The sequence below is a fragment of the Dermacentor variabilis genome, unplaced genomic scaffold (assembly GCF_050947875.1).
Source record: "Dermacentor variabilis isolate Ectoservices unplaced genomic scaffold, ASM5094787v1 scaffold_14, whole genome shotgun sequence".
NCBI lineage: Eukaryota > Metazoa > Arthropoda > Arachnida > Ixodida > Ixodidae > Dermacentor > Dermacentor variabilis.
Window position 1 is genome coordinate 17237788 of NW_027460302.1, and position 22666 is coordinate 17260453.

General features: G+C 45.4%; 1 protein-coding gene across 2 annotated transcripts in view; it reads left to right on the forward strand.

Moving 5' to 3' along the window:
- Window positions 1–17783, forward strand: part of LOC142567688 (choline transporter-like 1) — a 56729-nt gene extending 38946 nt beyond the window's left edge. The window contains exons 2-3 of one of the 2 annotated variants that reach the window (XM_075677857.1): window positions 8593–10197; window positions 11557–17783. In XM_075677857.1, coding sequence (XP_075533972.1) covers window positions 8593–10185 — 1593 coding nt within the window. In that variant the 3' untranslated portion in view covers window positions 10186–10197; window positions 11557–17783. Of the gene's footprint in view, window positions 1–8592; window positions 10319–11556 lie in introns of those variants that run through there. The other variant, XM_075677858.1, reaches the window with a different exon arrangement.
- The last annotated feature ends 4883 nt before the right edge of the window (window positions 17784–22666 follow it).

A 22666-nucleotide genomic window follows, 5' to 3' on the forward strand; every position in this document is an offset into this window, starting at 1 on the left:
CAATGTTTTTAAATATTCCTTTTTTCCTCACTTGGTAGTCAAGTGGAATGACCTTGATAGTAAGCAGGTTGAAGTGGATGATGTGGATCAATTCCAAGCGTTAATTCAACAGAGTTTATGTGAAGTCTGTTCCATGCAATTTCTTGTTTTTAGAGCTTTGTATTTGTATAATTGTGCTTACTAATCATGTATAGTGTTCTTTTCAAGTTTTGTTTTTTTTATTTGTTCACTGTTTTAATATTTTGATGTGTACTGATGTCAATCCCACCCTGCGATGGCCCCTACCTGGGGCTAGCAGTATTCTACATAAATTCTAGAAGAGTTGACTGTTGGGCTAGTTGGTCGTCCCATATTTGAAGTATGGCAGAAACTAAAGGAAAAAGAGGATAAGGGCGCACATCTGGTGGCTCATGTTAGCGTGTGTGGGTGTGACGCTATATTTCCCGAGACCGCTATTCTGGGCAGGAGCAGCAACGCCTCTTCCAGGCTCACTCTTGAGGCCTTCTTTATCAAGAATAGAAATAGATGTGTAAGTGAGCGTTCTATCACATTACTAAATGCCAAATTTAACTTCTTGTGTAACTGCCTTTGATGTGCATGTACCGGCTTCTCTTCTGCTTGGTAGGCACATGCGTGACAAGAGGATATATATATATATATATATATATATATATATATATATATATATATATATATATATATATATATATATATATATATATATATATATACACACACACACACACTATCCTTCCTTCCATTAAACAGTTGTGAGTAGCGCTTGTCCTTGTCCGTATTTCTTGTTTCCATGGTTTTATTTGCGCTAAGTTACTACTTCAAATATGTACATAAATAGGACAGTGCTGTTTCAAATGTTGTGGCAGAATTTTTACTACAGACAATAGATATTCTCTCGTATATGCATTTCGTCCTTTATGGATATGTAATCACATTCTTGGCAACAATCAATGACATTTGAATTCATCTCAGTAACTTTTTTGCCATGAGGGGGTGCCCTTCTTCAAGTCCCAAAAGTCATAATGTCGCAGCAGTCGTTATGCATAAACAACTACAGTCAAACCCGACTATATCGAACCCGTTTACATCGAATTATTCTCTATATCGAACAATTTCTGGACAAGGTGTAGTTACAATGAGTATACGCAGCAAAAATTCTGCTTATATCAAACAAAAATAGCAGCGACTCCCGATATATCGAACGTCAAGCTGCAGAAAAATACCCGCAGAAGTTGGCTTTCCCTCATGGTGGTGGGGAATCCCGGCGGCACGGCTCTATCCAACCGCTCTCCCTACCGTGACTGCGCTGCGTTGAGCGAGCCGTCGACACCCCCCTGCAAAAATGATCCTGGCGCACCCGCAGCGCTTGCTCAGACAGCCAATCAGAGGCTCTTGTGCCCTCGTCATGCAAGATGGCGAAAGTGCGAGTTGTCTTGCTGCTTTTCTGGTTCATTGTGTGTGCGTCTTGTGGGCCTTCTCCCGCACTGTTGCCATGATTGTGAAGCTCGAAATCATAAATCGGGTCGAACGTGGTGACAAGTAGGATGTCCCTGCAGCGTGCAAGATTCCGAGGAGCACTCTCAGCACAATCTTGAAGAATAAGGGGAGATTAGGGCTAAAGCGGCCAAACTTGCGACCCAGTGCCCGTGGCGCCCAACGCGTACGCACGGCCCTGTACGAGTGGCTCATCCGAAATTGCTTCAGCCGTGCCGGCTTCCATGTGCTCGGTGATGACTGTAAATTCTGATGAATGCAGCGAGGCCATTGCCGGTGTTGCCGAAGTTTGGAGCGAGCTGTCAGAATTTCCGGAAGCTGTTGACGAATCAATGGTGGATGAGTTCGTGAGTGCAAATGATGGTGTTGCGACCACGGGAGAGCTGAAAACGAAGGCTACATTGCTGACATCGTACCGAGCACAAGAGAAATTTGGCACAATGAGGAAAGCAACGACGGTCCTTTGCCCACATCCTCCGAAGTGATTGGTGCGCTCGCACTAGTCCGGTGCTTTTGCGCGAATGCGGAAAGTTACGGCCTCAGCTGCTCCGACTCCTTAGACAATTTGGAGAAGTGCGTGCGTGACAGGCAGTCAAATTGCCCAAGCAGAAGAAAATGCAGGACTATTTCATGCGAAAGTGAGCTAATTCCATCAATAAGCTGATTTTATAGATGGTATGTGCTTTATGACATCCAATTATTTAGCAGGCTTATATCGAATTATGCTCTATATCGAACTGATAGGTGTCTTTTTGCGAGTTCGATATAGCCGGGTTCGACTGTAGATACACACTTACCAATGTTTGCACAGAGATGAGCTATGACCTTATTGATACAGGCTGGCAACTGCAAGCTTTTTGATAAGAAATATTGCCAATGAAAGAAGTGTACTACATGTAGGACAGTCGCGGGATCGAATCCCGGCCACGGCGGCCGCATTTCGATGGGGGTGAAATGCGAAAACACCCGTGTGCTTAGATTTAGGTGCACGTTAAAGAACCCCAGGTGGTCAAAATTTCCGGAGTCCTCCACTATGGCGTGCTTCATAATCAGAAAGTAGTTTTGGCACGTAAAGCCCCAAATATTATTATTTACATGTAGGACGCTAGGCATACCATAAGAACCTGTGTATACTACGAACCTGCTTATAATAAGAGGTGAAATTTTTGGGACGCAAAATGGAAAAAAAAGTATTATCTGCGTATAATACGAGTTATGAAAATTCAAGGAAAACATTTATTTAAATTGCACTCCACTTCAATGGCTGTCTTCCTCAGCTGCGCTCTCTTCGAATAGTTCCTTGTCGGACACACCTTCCCAGAGGCACTCATCCTCTGTGCCATCGAGCACGTTTGAGATGCCGCACTTGAATTCGCGATGCACAAAGTCCTCTGGTATGCTGGCCCATATGTCCACAATCCACTTGCATAACGTGGCTGGTGAAGCCCGCTTCAGCCGCCTGGTTGGCGTCACTGCAGGCTCACGTGAGCGCATCTAATCTGCGTAATACTGCTTGACCGCGTCCTTGAACGGCTTGTTCATGCAAACATCTAAAGACTGCAGCTGAGACGTCATCCCACCCGGGATAACGACGAGTTCAGTGCCAGATTCGCGCTACAGCCTCTTCACTGAGTTGGCCAAATGGCAACAAAATGCGTCCAGCACGAGGATGGATGGGAATGACAACAGTGTGCCGGGCTGCCTACACCAGACGGACTTTCTCCAGTCAGGCACAAGATTCTCATTCATTAAGCCTTTCTCATAGCATCTCACGACCACATTTTGTGGCAGCTCCTCACCTTTAAGCACTGTCTTGCGCTTGAAGACAACATATCTTGCGTCTGTCTGCTGTGCATGACAACATGACACTAACTTGCGTTTTCTCGTTGCCATTGAACCAGACAAACTTGTTTAGAGCCTTTTTTGTGCATGGTGAGGGGCGATGGCATGTCCAGATAAACTGGCGCTTGGTTAGCATTGCCGATTTGCCCTAGCTGGTAGTTCTTGGACTTGCGCAGTGAAATAATGTGGCACTGGAAATCCAGCAGCAGCTCTTCGAATGATTCAGCAGCTTTTACAAAATTGAAGTTCGGTGGCGTAAGGAAAATCCAGCACGGCACATGTAGCGATAAATCCAGCGCTTTCTCGCTTTGAAGGTGGAGCTCTGTAGCCCCTTTTCTTTCGCAAGCTCCTTAGCTTTTGCCTGCATAAGCTCCACATTCACTGCTAGATGTGCGGCTCGCTGTTGGTGTACGAACTCCATCAGGGGGAGTTCGATTTCTGGGAATGTCCCAGAAATCTCTTCGGGCAGCGAAAGCTTCTTTGCGTTCTGCTGCACGCGAAAAGGGCTTCCTTCTGTCGATGCCATCCGCAAATGCTTGCCTCAGTGACGCCGAACTGCCACCCGGCTGCGTATTTACAATTGCTAGTAGGTACAGCGGGGCGTGGCACTTTTCACGGCAATCTACATTTCTGCACTGGCGCAAGTAAGAGTGGGTGCGAGAGAGAAAATCTGGGGGCCTTTGCTCTTTGAATACATGAGTCTGCCTAGGCACAGCGGAGGAGATTTCTTAACACGTATTGTATGCATTTGTCCCCTAGGCATGCTGGCGTTGCGGAGTGTGGTCCAGTTTGTTTATGCACCGCCGCTGGCTGCCCACGTGGTGAGGCAGAGGGCAGAGATGCCCCATTTGGTGATCGCTGTGTCTGAAGGGGCAAGGTTCTCACTGGCGTTGTATAAATCACGGGTTGCTTTTTTAGTCGCGGCGATCAATTGCATTCTTTACAAGCACTGCTCCAGCAGAGCACATGTAACTGGCAAACGGAGGCCTCAGGATAGCACCTGAAGTTATAGTGAATCAGGCGGCGCAGGATCTCCAGGGCACCCAAGCGGTAGCAGGGGAATCAAAGCTGGAAGCGGGGCAGCCCGTAGGTTCGGGCCGCGGAGGCCGAAGCATACCAGGGGGTGTTTTCATAAAACGTAGGCTGTCCGCGATAGCGGACAGCCGATCTTATACTCTCCTAGCACGCGCAGGCCTCAGCGAGCCCCAACCCATGGACCAGTCTGGGTTCTAGCTTTGATGTCCCTGTTGCCGTTTTGGTGTCCTGGAGGCGCCGCCAATAATGCAAAATAATGACACAATGTTTTAATTAGCAAAAAGCAAGATTGAATAAATATAATTGCATTGAGTCGCCAACTTGCGATGCTAAGTTCAGCATTACCGCGCCCCGTGACTGCTGCCGGCACGCGCTTGTCTTCGTCGTCCTTTTTTGTCCCTCGTCTATGTGTGCACTGTAAGTGACGATTGATATAGGGACAAGCGCATACAACACACGCTATGAAACCCCTCCGTAGTGCCTAGGCAGAGTCTTATATTCAAGGAGCAAAAGTCCCCACATTTCCTCTCTCGCATCCTCTCTTACTCGCGCATGCGTGCAAACATCCGTCGTTTCCGCAAGTGCCACGCCCTGCTGTACCTACTAGCAATTGGAAATACGCCTCCCCTGCCGCACTGTAGCTAAAATAACCTTTTTCTTGAAAGCAGCCGAGTACAGTTTTCATGGTCCGGACACCTTGGTTCTTCAATGCGGAATAAAAAAGATGTATTTCGCGAAGCGTGGTTTGTACGTGTGCTGCCAAGTTGTGCACTCAACAACAAAGAAACAATGCCGTAGTCATGCAGCAATAACGGAACGAAAACTTCTAGCCCATATTTATGAATGAAATTTTTGTTTGGATCCGCATATAGTGCGAAGCAAAAATTTGGGACGCTAATAATGGAGAAAAAGCCTCATATTATATGCGGGTTTTTACGGTATATGGGTTAAAGGCCGCATCCTATCAGTGCCACTATACTCCACGCTGTGTTCACTGAATTCATTGATTAGCTGTCTTCTTTCCCCTTCATTGCCTTTTTTTTTCTCTGAAATGCTGGTATACCACATGCTTGTACACCCTGTAATGTAACACTCTTCATGGAACAATAGACAAAACCAGTGTATCAAACTGGAACTGAAGCAAAAACCGGAAAGAAGCATTATTCTTGCTTGAACTGCAGCGTTACAATCTTCACTTTGGAGTGAAACTGAAAGGAAGAAATGTTTTTTCATTCAGGTTACCCACCTTTTCTGGAACTTTTCATCCATCTCAACTGTGCTACTTCATTTGCAAGTACACACCATGTTCCTGTGACTTTAGAGCAGCTGCACCATTAGTATTGGTTTTCAGCATATTACGTCGGAGGCAGACTAGGTTATGGCAATAATATTGCATCGCGTGGGATGTGCGGGCTCACCAGAGAATGGAAGACATTGATCGCTTTGTTCGCGTCAATTAACAATAGGTCGTTCAGTGAAAGTGTGTTACTGGGTCATTGAATGAACATATCAACAAAATCGAGCCATCAAGGCTCTCTTAAACTTGACTATTAGATATTGACTATCTTGTACAAATGTATTGAGTCGTGAGGGTAGTCCTGATCATTAAGTGTCACATTTAAGCACTCCGTATATAGAGTGTAATCTATTGTTAGGTTTTAAAAATGTGCATCACTACTGATTACACTGGTGCTGCTCCCATGAGTTTTCAGCCGTCCTGTCACATATATACATAGATGTCAGTGAGCCGAGCTATCCGATTAGCTAACCACATTGCTTCATCAATAATTTTTCCAACTTTATAATAACCAACTGTTCATAATAGTTGGAATGTTCGTTAATTTGTTTCGATAAAGAAAGTAACATGAAAATACACAATGACAATTTGTCTCAAACACTTCCCTCGCACAGCAAGTATCATCTGCTTGCGTTACAATGTGCTCTGTGTTGAAGTGAGCTGCGCATTCAGTGTTGGTCTTAAGGTTTCTTTTGCGAGTATAATGAATTGTCCTAATTGGGTTGGGGCTGCAAAGCTAGCGATTGGCAACATGTCAAAATGCATCCTTGTGTCCTTCTCTACAAGGTAACAGGCAAGTAGAGTGGCTTGAGCGAATTGGTGCCAGAATTTATGCATTTGTGGCCATCACTTCATGCCGGAAGATTGCTACCAAAACAAAGTTTTAGCATGTCCAGTATTCTGGTAAATGCAGGCAAACTGGGGGTTTTGTTGGTTAGGCTGAGGTGCAAATGTGAATGGCATGCAGGGTGCAAATCTCAACCAGACAAATGCAGAGCTAATATAGCAGTAACCAAGTGTATTCTACTTTGACGCTGGTGTGAATTTTTGGCAGCAGCCTAATCATGAACACGTTGTCTTTTTAAATGTTTAAATGTTTTATACTTGGTTACAGCATTATTAGGCCTATATCTGGCTGGTTGAGCTCTGCGCCACCAGGTGGCTACACCATGTTAGCCTCTCATGTTTACACCTCCACCCATCCGTCAAAGTTCCAAGCTCACCTGCGTTTACCAGAATACCAAACACACTTGGCCCTAGAACGCTTGCAATGCATGCTGCTTGAATAGCTCTCACTGAAAATCGTTGGCCAGGCGGTTAGTTGAGAAGTTCGAGAGGCTTTAGACATCGCATCATGATGCAGAATCAGTGAAGGCTGAGCTTAGCCCCAATTGCTCGGCAAACAAGTTGATGAAAAGCGTGGCTAGGGAGGAGGGTAACTTGTAATCCTTCATAGTTCTTAGTATGAGATGCTTCATTTAGATTGTGGCATGAATGTTTTACTGCAGCTGTACCCTATGTGTACCCTATGTACCCTATTTGTCCAAACCATTTTTGGGACCGTTTAAGCCAGGCCTAGATTCAAGGCCGTGAATGGGCCCATCGAACACAAGTGTGCATATAATTGCATCCTACTGCCTTTCATCATCATTACTCCTCAGTCCCCTATTTATCTCCTCTTCCCTTCCACCTGAGCAGAGCTGCAGGCTGGAGGACCTCTCTGCATTTTCTCCATATAGTATCCCCCCTCTCTCCCTCAATAAAGCTTTGCTTCACATATATATGATCTTCATAGTTCTTTTCAAAACTATGTGCGGCCTGAACAAACAACAAGCGTTCAGGAGAGCTTAACAGCATTGTCAAATTATTTTACAAAATAAATTTATGCTGTTTTTCTGTAACTACTCTTTGGTTATGCAAATGAACTTGAACCCATTCAAACCGGCTTAAACTATTATTTTTGCTCTCCAGAGTTTAGCCGGAACAGACCTGCTTTTGGTAAACCGAAATGAAAACTGGAATTAAAAAAGTTATGGTTAGACACTCAGGATGAAACGCTGTCGATGTCCATGTCATGAGGGGCTTACGTGCATGCACTGTATATCTGGGCCAAGGTAGCATTGTGAGACCATTGCATACTGGTTCTTTTTTCTATTTCCTCAGTAATGTGCAAATGCATGTATGGAATACTCAGACTCAGCTGTCTGTACGATCTTTGAAACCAAGTCAAAATGTGCTCAGTGTGCATGTGAAGCAAATAATGAGTGTTCTAATCCTGGCCAGCATTGGAGACAGCCTATGTTCACAGCTAAGAAAGTTATCGGGACCATAGCATTTAGGGGACGGGAACAGAACGGCTGTCCTTGTTGTTCTTCCTTGTCTGCATCACCTAAGTGCTAGCGTCTCAATAACTATCAAACCAACTAGCCCAAAAGTGTGTAAGAACACAGCTTTGAACCTAAGTAATAGAACAGATGAGGAATTGCATGAAAGATGTCTCTACTACACGATGCCACCTCGCGTCGACATGAAAAAACCAAAGAAAAGCACGTCACTTTATTTTATGCTTCACGTGCGAGCCTATGAAAAACGCAAGATAGCTTATATTAAGCGCATTAGCAAAGCGAGACTACATTTTGGTGTGAGCGGACTTCCTACTTGTCAAGCTTGCAAGCCTTCTGCTCAGCTGCCATGTTGTTTGGACAGAGAAAAATAGCCTGCATCTTTTAACCTCGGCACTGTCTTCGTGAAGCTGTCACTTTTGCTGGCTTGGTCAGAATTGCAACAAGATTGCTGCTGTTCACATAGCTGTCTATTTAGCGATCTGCGGAGCACAGCCAATGTGATGAGAAGCAAACAACGTGCAGCAACATTTTATCCTGAATGACTCCATTTTCCTCATGCAGGTGCGTCGTTTTGGTGAAGAGACGGGCTCGTCTCTGTGCCGTTATGATGTGGCAGCCAACAACCACTCTGCATTGTCCAATGCAACAGTGCTGGACCTCTTCGACAAGGAGCAGCAGAACACAGGGCTTGGCCCCTGCCCGCAACTTCCGGTGCCACCAAGCAAGCCTGTGCGTAATCACTGTGTTCCGTTCGGTGCCAGTTTAGATGTCTTCCACAGTATCTACGGATATCTAAACAGTGCCGACAACCTTCAGCAGGTTGTCAGCAATTTATTTGCTGCGTGGCGTGAGGTATGCTCTATGCTGTCCTTTGCCTGCATCCTGTCTTTTGCAGTCGTCTTTCTAATTCAGAGATTTGCAGAATTGGCAGCGAAGGTCATCCTTATTTTGTCTGTGCTATCTGTGATTGCCACAGCAGCTGTGCTCTGGTGGACTTACGTTGACATCAAGTTCCATCTGGACCTGATACCATTTGAACGCCTTCTCGAAGAAGCTGCTAAAAACGAGCATGCATTCCTTATTTTTGCCATTGGAGTGACACTGTTGGCCATAATTTTGCTGGTTGTTGCAGTAACAATGCACAAGCATGCTAGGCTGGCAGGAGCTTTGTTCCATGAAGCTGGACTTTGTATTCGCCACATGCCTTTTCTTTTAGTGCAGCCTGTGTGGACGTTGTCTGCTTTGGTGGCTCTGTTTACAACATGGACTGTTGTCTTCCTCCACCTGGCCACTGCCGACTTTGCGAGCCGTGAAACTCGCCCTATTGCAGCTTTTGCTGGTGGCCCCATTGATGCAACGAATCTGACACCTGTTGCCGAGGTGCGACACTTCACTCTGGTTGCTTATGACCAGCCCTCTTGGGTTCGCTTTGCCTGGTGGTTCCAGCTGTTGTTCCTTCTCTGGGCGGCCGAGTTTATGCTCGCCTGTCAGCAGGCTGTCATTGCTGGGGCTGTTGCATCGTGGTACTTCTGCAAGGACCGCACAGCACTAGTGTGGCCCCTGGGGCGTTCTACGGCTCGCCTAGTTCTCTACCACCTTGGATCCATTGCCCTAGGTTCACTCCTTATTCCGGTGTGCAGGATTCCGAGACTTGCACTTCTGGCCTTCCAGCACCGGATTTTCGGGCGACGAGGGACTGAGCTGCAGTGCTTCAACCATGTCATCCACAATGCGTACACTGTGGTTGCCATTCGTGGAACATCTTTCTGCTCAGCTGGTCACACAGCCTGCTCTGTGCTTTCCGAGAGCTCTCTCAGTCCCTTGGTTATCTCGGGCGATTTCTTGCTGTTCCTGGCCAAGTGTCTAATAACGTCTGTGGTTGGGCTGCTGGCTGTGGTGCTTCTTCGTGGTAACCCCGAACTCCAGCTGTGTGCTGTGCCTGTGCTGGCCGTGGCAGTGTTCTCGTGTGTTGTGGCCCACTGTGTGCTGTCCCTCTGCGGAATGGTCACGGATACACTTTTGCTCTGCTTCTGCGAGGATGTGCTCTCCTGGGAACCCGATCATCGAGATTTGTATGCTCCCGAGAGTCTTCACAGGCTGCTGCTGGGCGACACTGCATTGCTGCGTCCTCTCCCTGCACAAGTGCCGTGTTAGATGATCATTCTAGCTTAATGCAGAGAAGGGATTTGCAGTGGTCTAAAGCTGATGGCATTCTTCCTTTTCACTTACTAGTAATGAACAGGGTTACACTTGCTCATCTCATAGCTGTATTTGCACCTGCATACAGTTGAACCTGGTTATAATGAATAAGTTCACACTCAAAATAATTTGATATACCAGGCAATTTAATGTATCTAAAATTGCCTATAATTAACATCAACAAACCTTTGCGATGTATTCTTTATATACTTGACCGATTTTTCGGACATGCCTGGTAATTTGGAAGCCTCACAGCACCCTCACGTACCCCAAGAGCTAATGTATAAAAATGTCTGACATGTTGGATGCTGCAACCCCTAGCCGTTCGATTTCTCTGACTTTTTGCTGTGACCGCAGTTCCAAAACAGCAATAATTGAAACCACAACTGCAGCCATTTTGATTTTCTCGCAGCATCGAACCAGCTCTCTCACATGCCGCTAACAGCCCTGGCCACTGCACCAACTCTAAGGCTGGCTTCTTTGACGTTCACTACCAAGCCTCCTGTTCAGTGCTGTGCTTCTAATTGAAAGAATTTGCCACTGTCAGCAATGGCACCAGTTCCGCCTCTGTCATCCTCGCTGGTGGCTTTCTTCGTGCACAGAGTACAGCAAGGGCTTTGCATAATGCTGGCTCCAGAAAGTCAGCTTCACCGCAATACAATGATGTTTGAGGTCAAGCATATTATATATATGTATTGCGGCTCCTAAGAGCTCAAAGGGGCCACTGTCACGGCACAGAATGTGTGTATTCTTTAATACACGCGTGCACCCACCGTTGCCTGTCACAATGCTAGCACCCATGCATCTAATAAGTGTCTGGCAGGCCTTCAGAGCTATTTGGGTCGTGTCTTAGGTGATTTGAGCCCTTGGGGGCAGTAAAACACATGCATTCGTTTTTTTTTGTACTGTCTAATTTTTCAGACATTTCTGCAGCCGCTATGGAGGGACATTGACTGTATATAGATTTGTTATCTCCTTTGGAGAAAGCAAGTGAAGGAGTCATTTTATTGAAAACAACTGCACTAAGTAGGCAGTGATTTTTGCCCGTGCCTCCAACTGTTTCTCATGTCCACTTAGAATTATATTCTCAGTGTGCAAGATAGTGTGGACCTGCTCAAGTCCAATTCCTTCAGTGTCAGCACGATAATGTAATTCAAAAAGTGTGGTGTAAAATTATGTACTCCCTTGAAATGTCATATTTTCCAATGCCGTCTCATTTCTGCAATCCCACTCTTTCTTCAATTCAGCATGGGCTTCGCAAGAGCTGCTATTGCAAAATGCAAATAATATTGTTTATACACAACATTTCTTCCTCTTTAGACAAAGGCCAAGTTATTACCTGTATTTTCTGTATTTTGCAGAAGTGTTTGGCAAGGTGTCTCATGACTTGTGTTTCATCACTTACTGCTTCATAGTGAAATATTTATCGCGCACAATCGACAAGGACACAATGAAGGGGGACAAATGAGCACTGTGTCCTTGTCGATTGTGCGCGCTAAGTATTTCACTATGAATTTGTACCAACTCGCCCAACTATAAGTTCTGCTGCACTTACTGCTTCTTAAGCTTAGTACTTCTAACATTGACCCTAATATTCTGAAATGAATAGAATGTTTCCTAACCAACCTCACCGAGTTTGTAACAGCTAATCACAATGCATCCCTGTACTGTGCCATAAAGTCAGATGTTCCTCAAAGCTCTGTCTTGGGCCCGTTACTATTCCATATTTGTATTGTTATGGGGATGTTGCAAATATATAAAAACTATTTTACAATATATATACAGGAGGAGTCGGAATAGCTAAGATGGCTGACCACCAACAACACGCAGCAGCCAGCGTCTCCGATCTTCTTCCTCACTCTTCTCACATCCTTCCATAACAGGACCCCTGGGTGGCGAAGCGCCGTCTCGGCGCATGGCAGGCGAAGAATTGCGAGCGAAGTATGGCTTCAGCCGCGAAACATGCACGATGTCGACAGGCGTCTTACTTGAGGATGCATCAAAGTGTAGCGGCGAAATCTCATAATTGACGTCGTTAATTTGGTGTAGGACTTCATAAGGCCCTGTGTAGCGAGAGAGAAGCTTCTGGGAGAGGCCAACCCGACAATAAGGTGACCAGAGGAGCACCCAAGCACCTGATGCGAACTTAACATTGCGATGGCAGCTGTCATAACACTCTCTCTGTATATGCTGTGAGCCGAATAAACGAGATTGGGCGACTTGACGTGCCATGCGAGCACGATTGATGACTTCATGAGTGTACTCAGTTGCAACACGTGGCACAGAAGGGAGGATGGTGTCAAACGGCAGTGTGAGGTCGCGACCATACAAGAGATTAAAGGGCGAATGTCCCGCGGTGTCATGTCGGGACAAGTTATACGCGAATGTCACGTAAGCCAGCGTGGCGGCCCAGTCGCGGTGATCGTTGGAGACATACATTGACAGCATCTCTGTGATTGTTCGGTTGAGACTGTAAGACCGTTCGTTTGTGGGTGGTAGGCGGTGGACAGCTTGTGCTCAGTGGCACAAGAGTGGAGGAGGTCGTCCACAACTCGAGACAAGAATGAGCGGCTGCGGTCTGTAACTGTCGAGGTGCACCGTGCTGGAGAATGACGTCGTGAAGGAGAAAATCGGCGACGTCAGTTGCACAACTAGTTGGCAGCGCCTTTGCTATCGCGTAGCGTGTCGCGCAATCAGTAGCGACAGCGATCCACTTGTTTTCTCTAGTCGTCAGAAAAGGGCCGAGCAGGTCAAGGCCTACACAAAAGAACGGTTCAGAGGGAACTTCAATGGGATGGAATCATCTGACAGGTTCTAGGGGTGGTTTCTTCCGGCGCTGACACAATTCGCAAGTTGCGACATAACAACGTACAGAGCGGTAGAGACCCTGCCAGAAGAACCGGCGTCGTACGCCATCGTATGTACGCAAAACTCTAAGGTGTTTCGCCGTCGGTGCATGAAGTTGCCTTCCGCCGTGGATGTCTTGAAGTTGTTCGAGAATGTGGAGCGCAGATGATGAGGAAGGACAAGGAGCAACTAAGGGCTGTCAGGGTTATAATTGCGGCAGTAGATGATGCCTTCACGCAGCACGAACATGCGGCAGTGCTGTCGATTCTGCCAGATTACACTGCGACGATGATAGACTGTAAAGATGCGTCGCATTGTTGTTCAGCGTGCATGTCGGTCATGTCAGTCAAAGCCATCACGCAGGTCACTGGATCATGCGCAGCAGGATCAGGGGGATCCACGGGGTGATGAGAGAGGCAGTCAGTGTCCTTGTGGAGGCGTCCAGTCTTGTAATGGACACGAAATGAAAATTCCTGGAGCCGCAAAGCCAAGCGACCACGCCGTCCAGACGGGTCCTGGAGGGAAGACAGCCAGCAGAATGCGTGGTGGTCTGTGACGACCGAAAACGTGCGGCCGGAACTTGGCGACAGCCTAAACTAAAGCCAAGCGCTCTTGCTCGGTGATGGAGTAATTTCTCTTGGCAGCTGACAGCAGGTGGCTGGCGTAAGCTATCACCCACTCGGTGCTGTTCTGGTGTTGGACGAGAGCAGCGCCGATGCCATAGCTGCTTCCGTCAGTGTGGACTTCGGTCGGTGCACACGGATCAAAGTGAGCAAGTATGCGAGGGGTGGTCAGAAACCCGATAAGAGCGGCTAATGCGTGAGCCTGCTCCGTGCCCCATGAGAATGGCATGTTCTTCTTTAGAGGATCTGTCAAGGGCCGAGCAACATCAGTGAAGTTTTTGACAAAATGGCGAAAGTAAGAACACAGGCCGACGAAGCAGCGCACGTCAGAAGCACAACGTGGCACAGGGAAACTGCGTACGGCGTGAACCTTTTCTGGATCTGGTCGGACACCGGATGCGTCAACGAGGTGTCCCAACACGGTGATCTGACGGCGCCCAAATTAACAATTTGTGGAGTTCAGTTGAAGGCCGGCTTTTCAGAAGACCGCAAGAATTGCAGCGAGTCGGGTAAGGTGGCTGCCGAACGTGGGATAAAATAACGTCGTCAAGGTAACAAAGACAGGTGGTCCATTTGTAGCCTTGCAGAACAGAGTCCATACATTCAAATGTCGCAGGAGCTTGCATAGGCCAAAGGGCATCACTTCGAACTGATATAAGCCATCCGGCGTGATGAAGTCAGTCTTCTCGCGGTCCATTTCGTCAACTGAAATCTGCCAGTAGCCGGATCGAAGATCGATGGACGAGAAGTGTTTAGCTCTGTGCAAGCAGTCCAAGGCGTCATGGATGCGTGGTACTGGGTAGACGTCTTTTCGCGTGATCTTGTTTAAGTGGTGATAATCACACAAAAATGCCAGGTACCATCTTTATTTTTCACAAGGACGACAGGCAAAGCCCAAGGGCTAGCTGATGGCTCGATGACCCTCTTACAGAGCATTTTGTCCACTTCTAACTGGATGACTCTGCATTCAGCATGCGATACATGATAGGGACGCCGACGAATAGGATTCGTATATCCAGTGTTTATACAGTGGTGAACACCAGACATTTGGCCTAATGGCCTGTCGCTGAAATCAAAGCTGTCACTGTACGATTCAAACAGGAGTGATATTTCTGTGGCCTGTGCAGAGGTGAGGTCAGGTGCAATCATTATCGTGAAATCATCCATTAAGGACCAGAGCTGTCAGCTGCAATTGGTGCTAATAAACCACTCTCGGTATTCAGACTCTCAATCTCAAATTTGCAATAACTGGAAATGCTGGCCAAGAACATGCCGGCCTGAAGCACTTGAAGGCACAGGCTGAAATTAAGAAGTCGTAGAACGACGTCGTTATTAGTAACCATGACCAACGTATGCAAAACAGCAACGTTCCGGTTCAAAAGCACGTCGATGATGGTGTGAAGCACATATTCACCGTCAGGAACCTGTGGCTGGGGGGTCGTCAAAGTAACGTAAGTAACTGCCTCGGGTGACAGACTCGCATCTTGAAGCGAGCACAAGCACGGTTGGGCGGTACTCGGAGCATTGGCGGGTTGAGGCAGTTCTAACTGTACGCTGGTCGCACAGTTGATGAGAGCAGAATGAGTGGATAAAAAGTTCAATCCAAGGATGGCTATAATTAAATGTGCAGTTCACATTCCAAGAACAACCAGCACGCCGCCGTCGGCCACACGAAGCACTCGGGGAAGCTGCTGGGGTGAGGACCTTCTTTGAACGTCTACGTAGGCTAGCACTCATCACAGATATGTGGGCTCCTGTATCAACAAGTGCTTGGACAGGTACGCTGTCTATTTTGACATCAATTGCACTTCTCCTTGTATGCACAGAGAGAGAATTTGCTGCAGTAGTCGGTAATGCAGCACCACCTCTGAGGGCAGCATTTCTTAGTTTTGTGAACTGGATGCGATGCCCTAAGGCCACAGGGGACGAAAGGCGACGTGGCTGCAGCGAACGGCAATATTGGCGACGTGTTTGCGGTGAACGAGACCGGTGTCCACGCGGCAATGTTGAGTGGCTGTACCAAGTGTTCCGAGCAGAGTTGGCGGTGCTGTTAGACTCTGCGGTGGGCGAAACATTGCGGGTATTACCATCAAAACAGCTCAAGTTGGTCAGCCTGCGAGATGTTGAGGGCCGCGAGTTGCGACAGTATCGGGCGACATGACCAATGCGGCGTCAGGTGAAATATATCGGCTGGTCGTTATGGCTTGTACGAGGGGAACTGAAAATGTGGTAGCCTCGGGGCTACATGGACAGAAATCTGCGGGCGCCATCGCATCCAGTTCACGTCTAACGATTCGCACCACGTCCTCTCAAGGCAACGCATGCTACTTTGTGGATTGATCTTCACACGTCGACGTTGCGGCAGTATTGGGAAGTCTGGCGAATGGTTGCAAGATGTGTCAGCTTTTGGCCTGCTGAAATTGAAGGCACTCTTTAACGAATGCGTCAACTGTAGAGCAGCTGTTGCACATGACCAGATTTAACGCATTGTCAGCAATGCTCTTAAGCACTTGCCCGACCTTCTGAGCTTTCATCATGTCGTGATCGACTTTACGACAAAGTGCCAGCACGTCCTGGATGTACGAGGCATAGGACTCCATGGGGGATAGGGCACGGGAGGCCACTTCCTGCTTTGTGGCAATTTTACGGCCGGCTGGTTTGCCAAACAACTCTGTCAATTTCTCTTTGCATTGGTCCCAGCTGGTTACCTCCTCTTCGGGGTTTTTGTACCACACCTTTGCCGTGACTCTTAGGTAGAACAACAGGTTAGCAAGCATAAGCGTAGGGTCCCATCTGGTGATTCCACTCACGCATTCATACATGGCCACCCACTCTTCAACGTCGGTACCATCGCTGCCGCAGAAAGTTCCAGAATCTTTGGGTTTCCCAACGACAACCGCAGGTGAAGGTGACGTAGCTGGCGATGGTGACGTTGGAGGCGGCAACGACGTTGATCCCGCGTGCTCTCATTCATTGTGCGGACGGTGATGTGACATCCACTGCGGAGTTCTGTTTCCAGCTGTGGTACCCCGCACCTCTCACCAATATGCTACAGGGATGTTATTATTATTATTATTATTATTATTATTATTATTATTATTATTATTATTATTATTATTATTATTATTTCATATACCTCACAGGCTCCAGAAGGAGTATTGCGTGAGGGGGCGGTACAGATAACAATTGTGGAGCAAAAGCATATTTTGTTGCGAGTATGAAAAACCTATATTTACAATATATATACAGGGCGAGTCGGAACAGCTAAGATGGCTGACCGCCAACAACACGCAGCAGCCAGCATCTCTGATCTTCTTCTTCCTCTCCCATCCTTCCGTAACAATATTAATGACTTACTTGCCATAATTAACAGTTCTATTAAACTATTTGCTGACATTTGCATCGTATACCATGAAATAACTACCGTATCTACTCGCATAATGCTAAAATATTTTTGAAAAAAAAAATTCCCGCAAATTCAGTGGTGCGATCATTACGCTGGTTAAATTTCCTTCGAAAAGAAATTTTTTTTCATCCCGCATTAGCTGTGGGATGACAGCAGGTCAACAAATGGGCCGCTGCCGCTGTAACAGTGCGGGACAGCAAAATAAAAATGGCGGCTGACGGAGCAAGCTGAACGTGCCGAACGTGATTTTTTTTTCTTTTTATGAGTACATTACGTGCATTGAAACAGTTTTTTCCGTATCAGTAATGAACAATATCGTAAATATTGGCAAATCTGCGGCAATAACGTAGCCGTGTCCACTTTGAGGGGACAGAAACAGAGATGGGCGTGCTTAGCTACCAGTGACATAGAAACACATGACGGGTGTGCTGCGAAACTGCAGCATTTTCCTTCACAACTATCCTAATACGGCATGTTTCCACTAAGGGTGGGCGAATATCTTAGCTGTGTTAAAAGTGTCGGCGTATGAATAAGGTACACTTCTAACATATCAGTGTAAACGTGGCTACTATCGTTGCCGCTTGCGATTTGTTGCGTGCCCACGAGTGCAGACAAGAAGTGTGTTGTTGACCACAACCATTATAAAGCCTACAAATAATAAAGCCAAGGCAAGTTTGGTTGTAGCTTTTTTTTTCATGGAAGTGTGGAAAGTGATGAAAGGAATAAAATGGGGCATCTGCTTAAGAATGTTTGGTTCGTGCAGACTGCTTGGTATGTCTTGAAGTGTCGTTCGCGTCGCATTCCACAGCATTCGACAGATAGCGTGATCATCATTAGCTAGATTTGGCACACGCCATATTGCTGCGTCAAGTTGAATTGAACTGAATTGAAATTTATTGACATAATACAATTTAAAAAAAATGGAATTGCAATAATGCATCTGAGTCCTTAGCCTGAGGCTAGTTGGGATTCATTCAAGTGCAATTATGAAAAAGAGCATGTCACATAGCAAAACAAAAATGATACAAACAAAAATATTTTTGCTAACATTGTAACATTTGAAAACTAATGATAATGTGATTATTACTCTGCAATACTATTTGAAATGTTTCCTGCATTTATTTGGGTGTGTTTCACAATATTAGCACCCATATTGTTACAATTTTACAAGCAACAGATTCATGTATGTACAGAGCATACATATGTAGGTCGAGCGTGAGGGACATTTCACAACAACATTGGGTTTTGCTTTCTCTTTAGAAGGCACTCTATGAACGACATCAAGTTCATCCAAAGATATTGGTACTCTGTACTTTTTAGCAAATGATATGGTTATATGATACGAAACGATACTGTTAGCCAGGTCTTCATCTTTCTTTAGTGGGAGTCCCTTGATTTCAAGATTTTGCTGTCTGCTGTATTGTTTGAGGTCTATCATCTCACTGCGTGCTGCATCAAGGTCCAAACGCAGTGCTGCGTTGTCTTTCTTTAGGGTTGCATTATCATCATCATCATTTATTGTCCCTTAAAGGCCCCTGTCGGGGTATTACATAAGGGGGGAGCATATACAAGGTAGATAATAAGAACAAAGGTAAAAAAAAATATAACAAATCAACACAGGGACATAAAAAGAAGCAAGGAACGTGATAGTTAACACGGTGCTTGCCAATATTGCCTTGAAGCCACAAGCGCCACACATGTCGGCGAAACGTTAGGGCAGCAGGGCGAGTGCACAATGGTTACAGGGAAAAAAAAACTCAATACAGGAAAAGGGATAAAATTTCAAGAACAAAAATCGGAGCAAAAAGAAACATGTCAACCCAGATGATTTAACAACATCGCCTTAAACCTTGTCGCGTCGTGCTCATTAGTTAGTGAATCGGGCAGCAGGTTCCATTCTTCAATTGCGGTAAGAAAGAAGGAATTGTTAAAAGCATTAGTGGAGCCATGAAGTCGTTGGATGCTATTTGAATTGAACAGGCGGCGCGATATACGAATGGGAGGAGATATAAGGGAACCACGCAGATAGGGGAAATTGAAATATAACTTATGGAATAAACACAGGCGTGCAACTTTTCGTCTGAGAGCTAAGGAAGTGAGGCCAAGTGATAGTTTAATGAAGCTTACGCTGGAATGAAAGCCGTATGTCAACGATATGAAGCGTGCTGCACGGTTCTGGACGAATTCAAGCCATATTAATTATGTAGGACTGATGAGGACTCCAGATCGCGGATGCATATTCAAGCCTACTGCGGACAAAAGTTTCACATGCCAGTTTTCGTATGTTAGCGGGAAGTGGGAAGTGATCTTCTGATAAAACCAAGTGTACGTGAAGCATCGGCCGTGATTTTTGTGATATGATCAACCCAAGTTAATTTGCTATTGATTGTGATGCCAAGGTAACGATAAGATTCTACCTGCAATAGGTCCTCGGAAAATAAAGAGTAAGGATAAATTAAGTTAGAGTGCTTCCGAGAAATTTGCATAAACCACTTCCTAGTGTTTAATTCCATCATCCACGATGTGCATCAATTTTCAATAAGCTTCAGATCATTCTGGAGGGCAGCTTGATCGTCTTTAGTATTTATACGCCGGTAGATAATGCAATCATCTACGAAAAGGCGGATGGTGGATGAGATGTTGAGTGGGAGGTCGTTAATAAAAATTCAGAAGAGAAGCGGGCACAACACAGATCCCTGTGGTACTCCGGAGGTGACGCATCTTTTATCTTTTCTTAGCATCTCAAGGGTATTCTTCAGTGCCCCAAAGTGGCTATTCATGAACTGAACCGCTTGATTGATGTCTTGCATCTTCTTTTTCAGGATATTGTGTGCATGAACCTTAGCCGAATGTTCTGCAAGCAATTTAGCTACCTCTTTTTACGGTCATCGGTGCTTTATCTCCCATATTTCAGCTGTTTACACGGAGGCACAAGGTTAGTACAACTGTAGTGCAGAGCAGTCCAGGAGCTGCAGAAAACCTAAGAAACTTAGTATTTAAGAAAAGTGTTCCGCACACATACTTGCATAGGATAAAAGAGGCGATTCCCATACTTCAGCCCCACATGTCAGCTGCCTCGACTGCTCTGCAGTTAATGACAGTGAACCGAAGCTGCTGTCTTTTATAGCTTGAGCACCATGATGTCAGTAGCTCCTGCGCAGGCGCCGAATTGGGCATTTCCAGGGTAGAAGCTCAGCAGATGGAAAGGCCACGTATCTTCAACATTTGTGGATGAACAGAGCGGCATAGGATAAAAGAGGCGATTACTCCAGCCCCGCGTTTCAGCTGCCTGGACTGCTCTGCAGTGAATGACAGCGAACCGAAGCTGCTGTCTTTTATAGCTTGAGGACCATGATGTCCATTCTGGGTGCAGTCACTATATGGGAAAGAAAAAAAATCTAATTTTGACAACAAAATCAGGGGTGCAATCATTATGCAAGTAGATACGCTAATCAATATGGCAACTTCATTCTTCAGTCAGATCCAGATAATATCTCTAGGTGGTACTCACAGCGGCTGTTTTTAAATCGCAATAAATGCAAAATTATGTCTGTCTCACGTCGCTCATGCTCACCTATTCCGTTCAGCCATATTATCAATAGAAGCAACCTTAAACACCTGACTTCCTATAAATAGGTATATCTTGGAATACAGTAAACAATAACTTTTTGTGGTATGGCCGCATTCAACACATCACTAACAATGCAAACAGGTTTCTTGGCTACATGCGCAGGAAATTTTCTAAAACCCTACTATTTAAAGTTACTGCTCTACAAAATACTAATTAGACCCAAACTAGAATATGTGTCATCTTTTTGGGATCCTGGTGAATAAACATAAGCAGATACCATTGAGTCGGTTCAGAACAGGTCAGCAGGTTTCATCCTTTCAAATTATTTCCACACTTCTAGCATTTCTTTAATAAAATCAGACCTTGGACCTATTAATTTGCAGCTTTTAAAAAATATTGCTCATATGTGCCTTTTCAGAAAATCCATTACCCAAATAACTCACTTAAAGAAGAACTTATTTCAGAACCTTCATGCATACTGTCATGTCCTGATAATCAAATTTGATTTTTTGATTTTGAAGTTTATCATTTTATTCTGTCACACAAATGTTTTCTCAGGTTCTTTTCTGCCAAAGACCAGTGCCGAGTGGAACCGCCTCCCCAACCCCCTCCATTGTAGGGGATGCAATAATTGATTATATTTTGGTTTTATCACTCTAAATACTACTAATTTTTAATGTGTTGTATATGTATTGCTTATTGTAATAAACAATAATTGTAATTGTAATACCCTCGTAATGAGGGCCTTTGGGGGTATTTTGAATAAATAAATGAATAAATTGTGCCCACCCCCTCTTTAATGCCCTTCTGGGCCCCGAGTTAATGTAAATAAATAAATCTCTAGGCCTGCAGTAGTCTCAAATTGCTGTACTTGCAAGTCAATAACGCAACCTCGAATATACCATAACATGAAGGGGAACTTAGTCTTTCAGAAAGGGAAAGAAATGTACATGTTACGATATACTAGTGTAAAGTGACATGGCAAGGAAACAAACTATGCATAAGCGCTGCTGCCCGTAGGGTTTTATTCATTCTTACTGCTGTCTTCCATTGCAAAATAAAGTGAAAGGATGAGTGCGAATGTGTTTGCCCCTGTCAGCAAGAATGGCATCATCCTCCGTGACACCCGTGAAGGTTGTTGGAGAAACAGTACTCCAGAAATGCTTGTGACACAGTTGAACACAGTGAAGCCTTTTACAAATTATGTGCTGATGTGCTGCACAACTTGAAAGACTGCTCACTTCACACACCTGCACCAGAGTGCCAATCGTCTAGCTCCAGGTTGTGATGAATACGTTGTAACCATATTGTTGTTGCTCAAACAATGTGGTAATTCGGGAGAAAAAAAGATGGCACAATATTCACAGTGGCAGAGATTGTCTCCTCGCCTGACACCTTCCTCGATGGCCGTTTTTCTGCTTTTCTTGCGAAGAATTGGAGCAGCTGTGAAGTCTTTGCAGATATTTGCAAAGATATTCGTGTATGCTTCCTGTACACACCTGACTGCTTTCATGACTGCTGGTATCTACTGAATCAAGTGCCTTTTCATAACCTTTGAAGGCCATGTACAGAATTTGGTTGTACTCTGCAGTTTTCTCAATTAAGTGATTGATGGCATGGACGACATATTGTACATATATTATGGAATCTAACTTGGGTTTTTGTAATGGCTACTTCATACATATCTGTTAATCTAGCCAAATTATTCATGAAGTTTATGAATCAGGTTAGTTTTGCAACTTCAGAATTCTGCATCAAGTTCTCCGAAAAATAAATTCTTTTCACACGAAAGATTTGCTCATTGGTCTTGGAACTTTTGGTTGGATATTTTTTGACAGTGAAGAATTGCCAGAGGGCACTAGCTTCGAGCAAGTCCCTGAAGCAGACGAATTTGCCAACATTAAGATTGCTGGTAAGGTCACTGAGATCTAAAACAAATGTGTTGCTTGTCAGCCTCCGATGTTCGGTAAGTTAGCGGCTGCTTGTGTG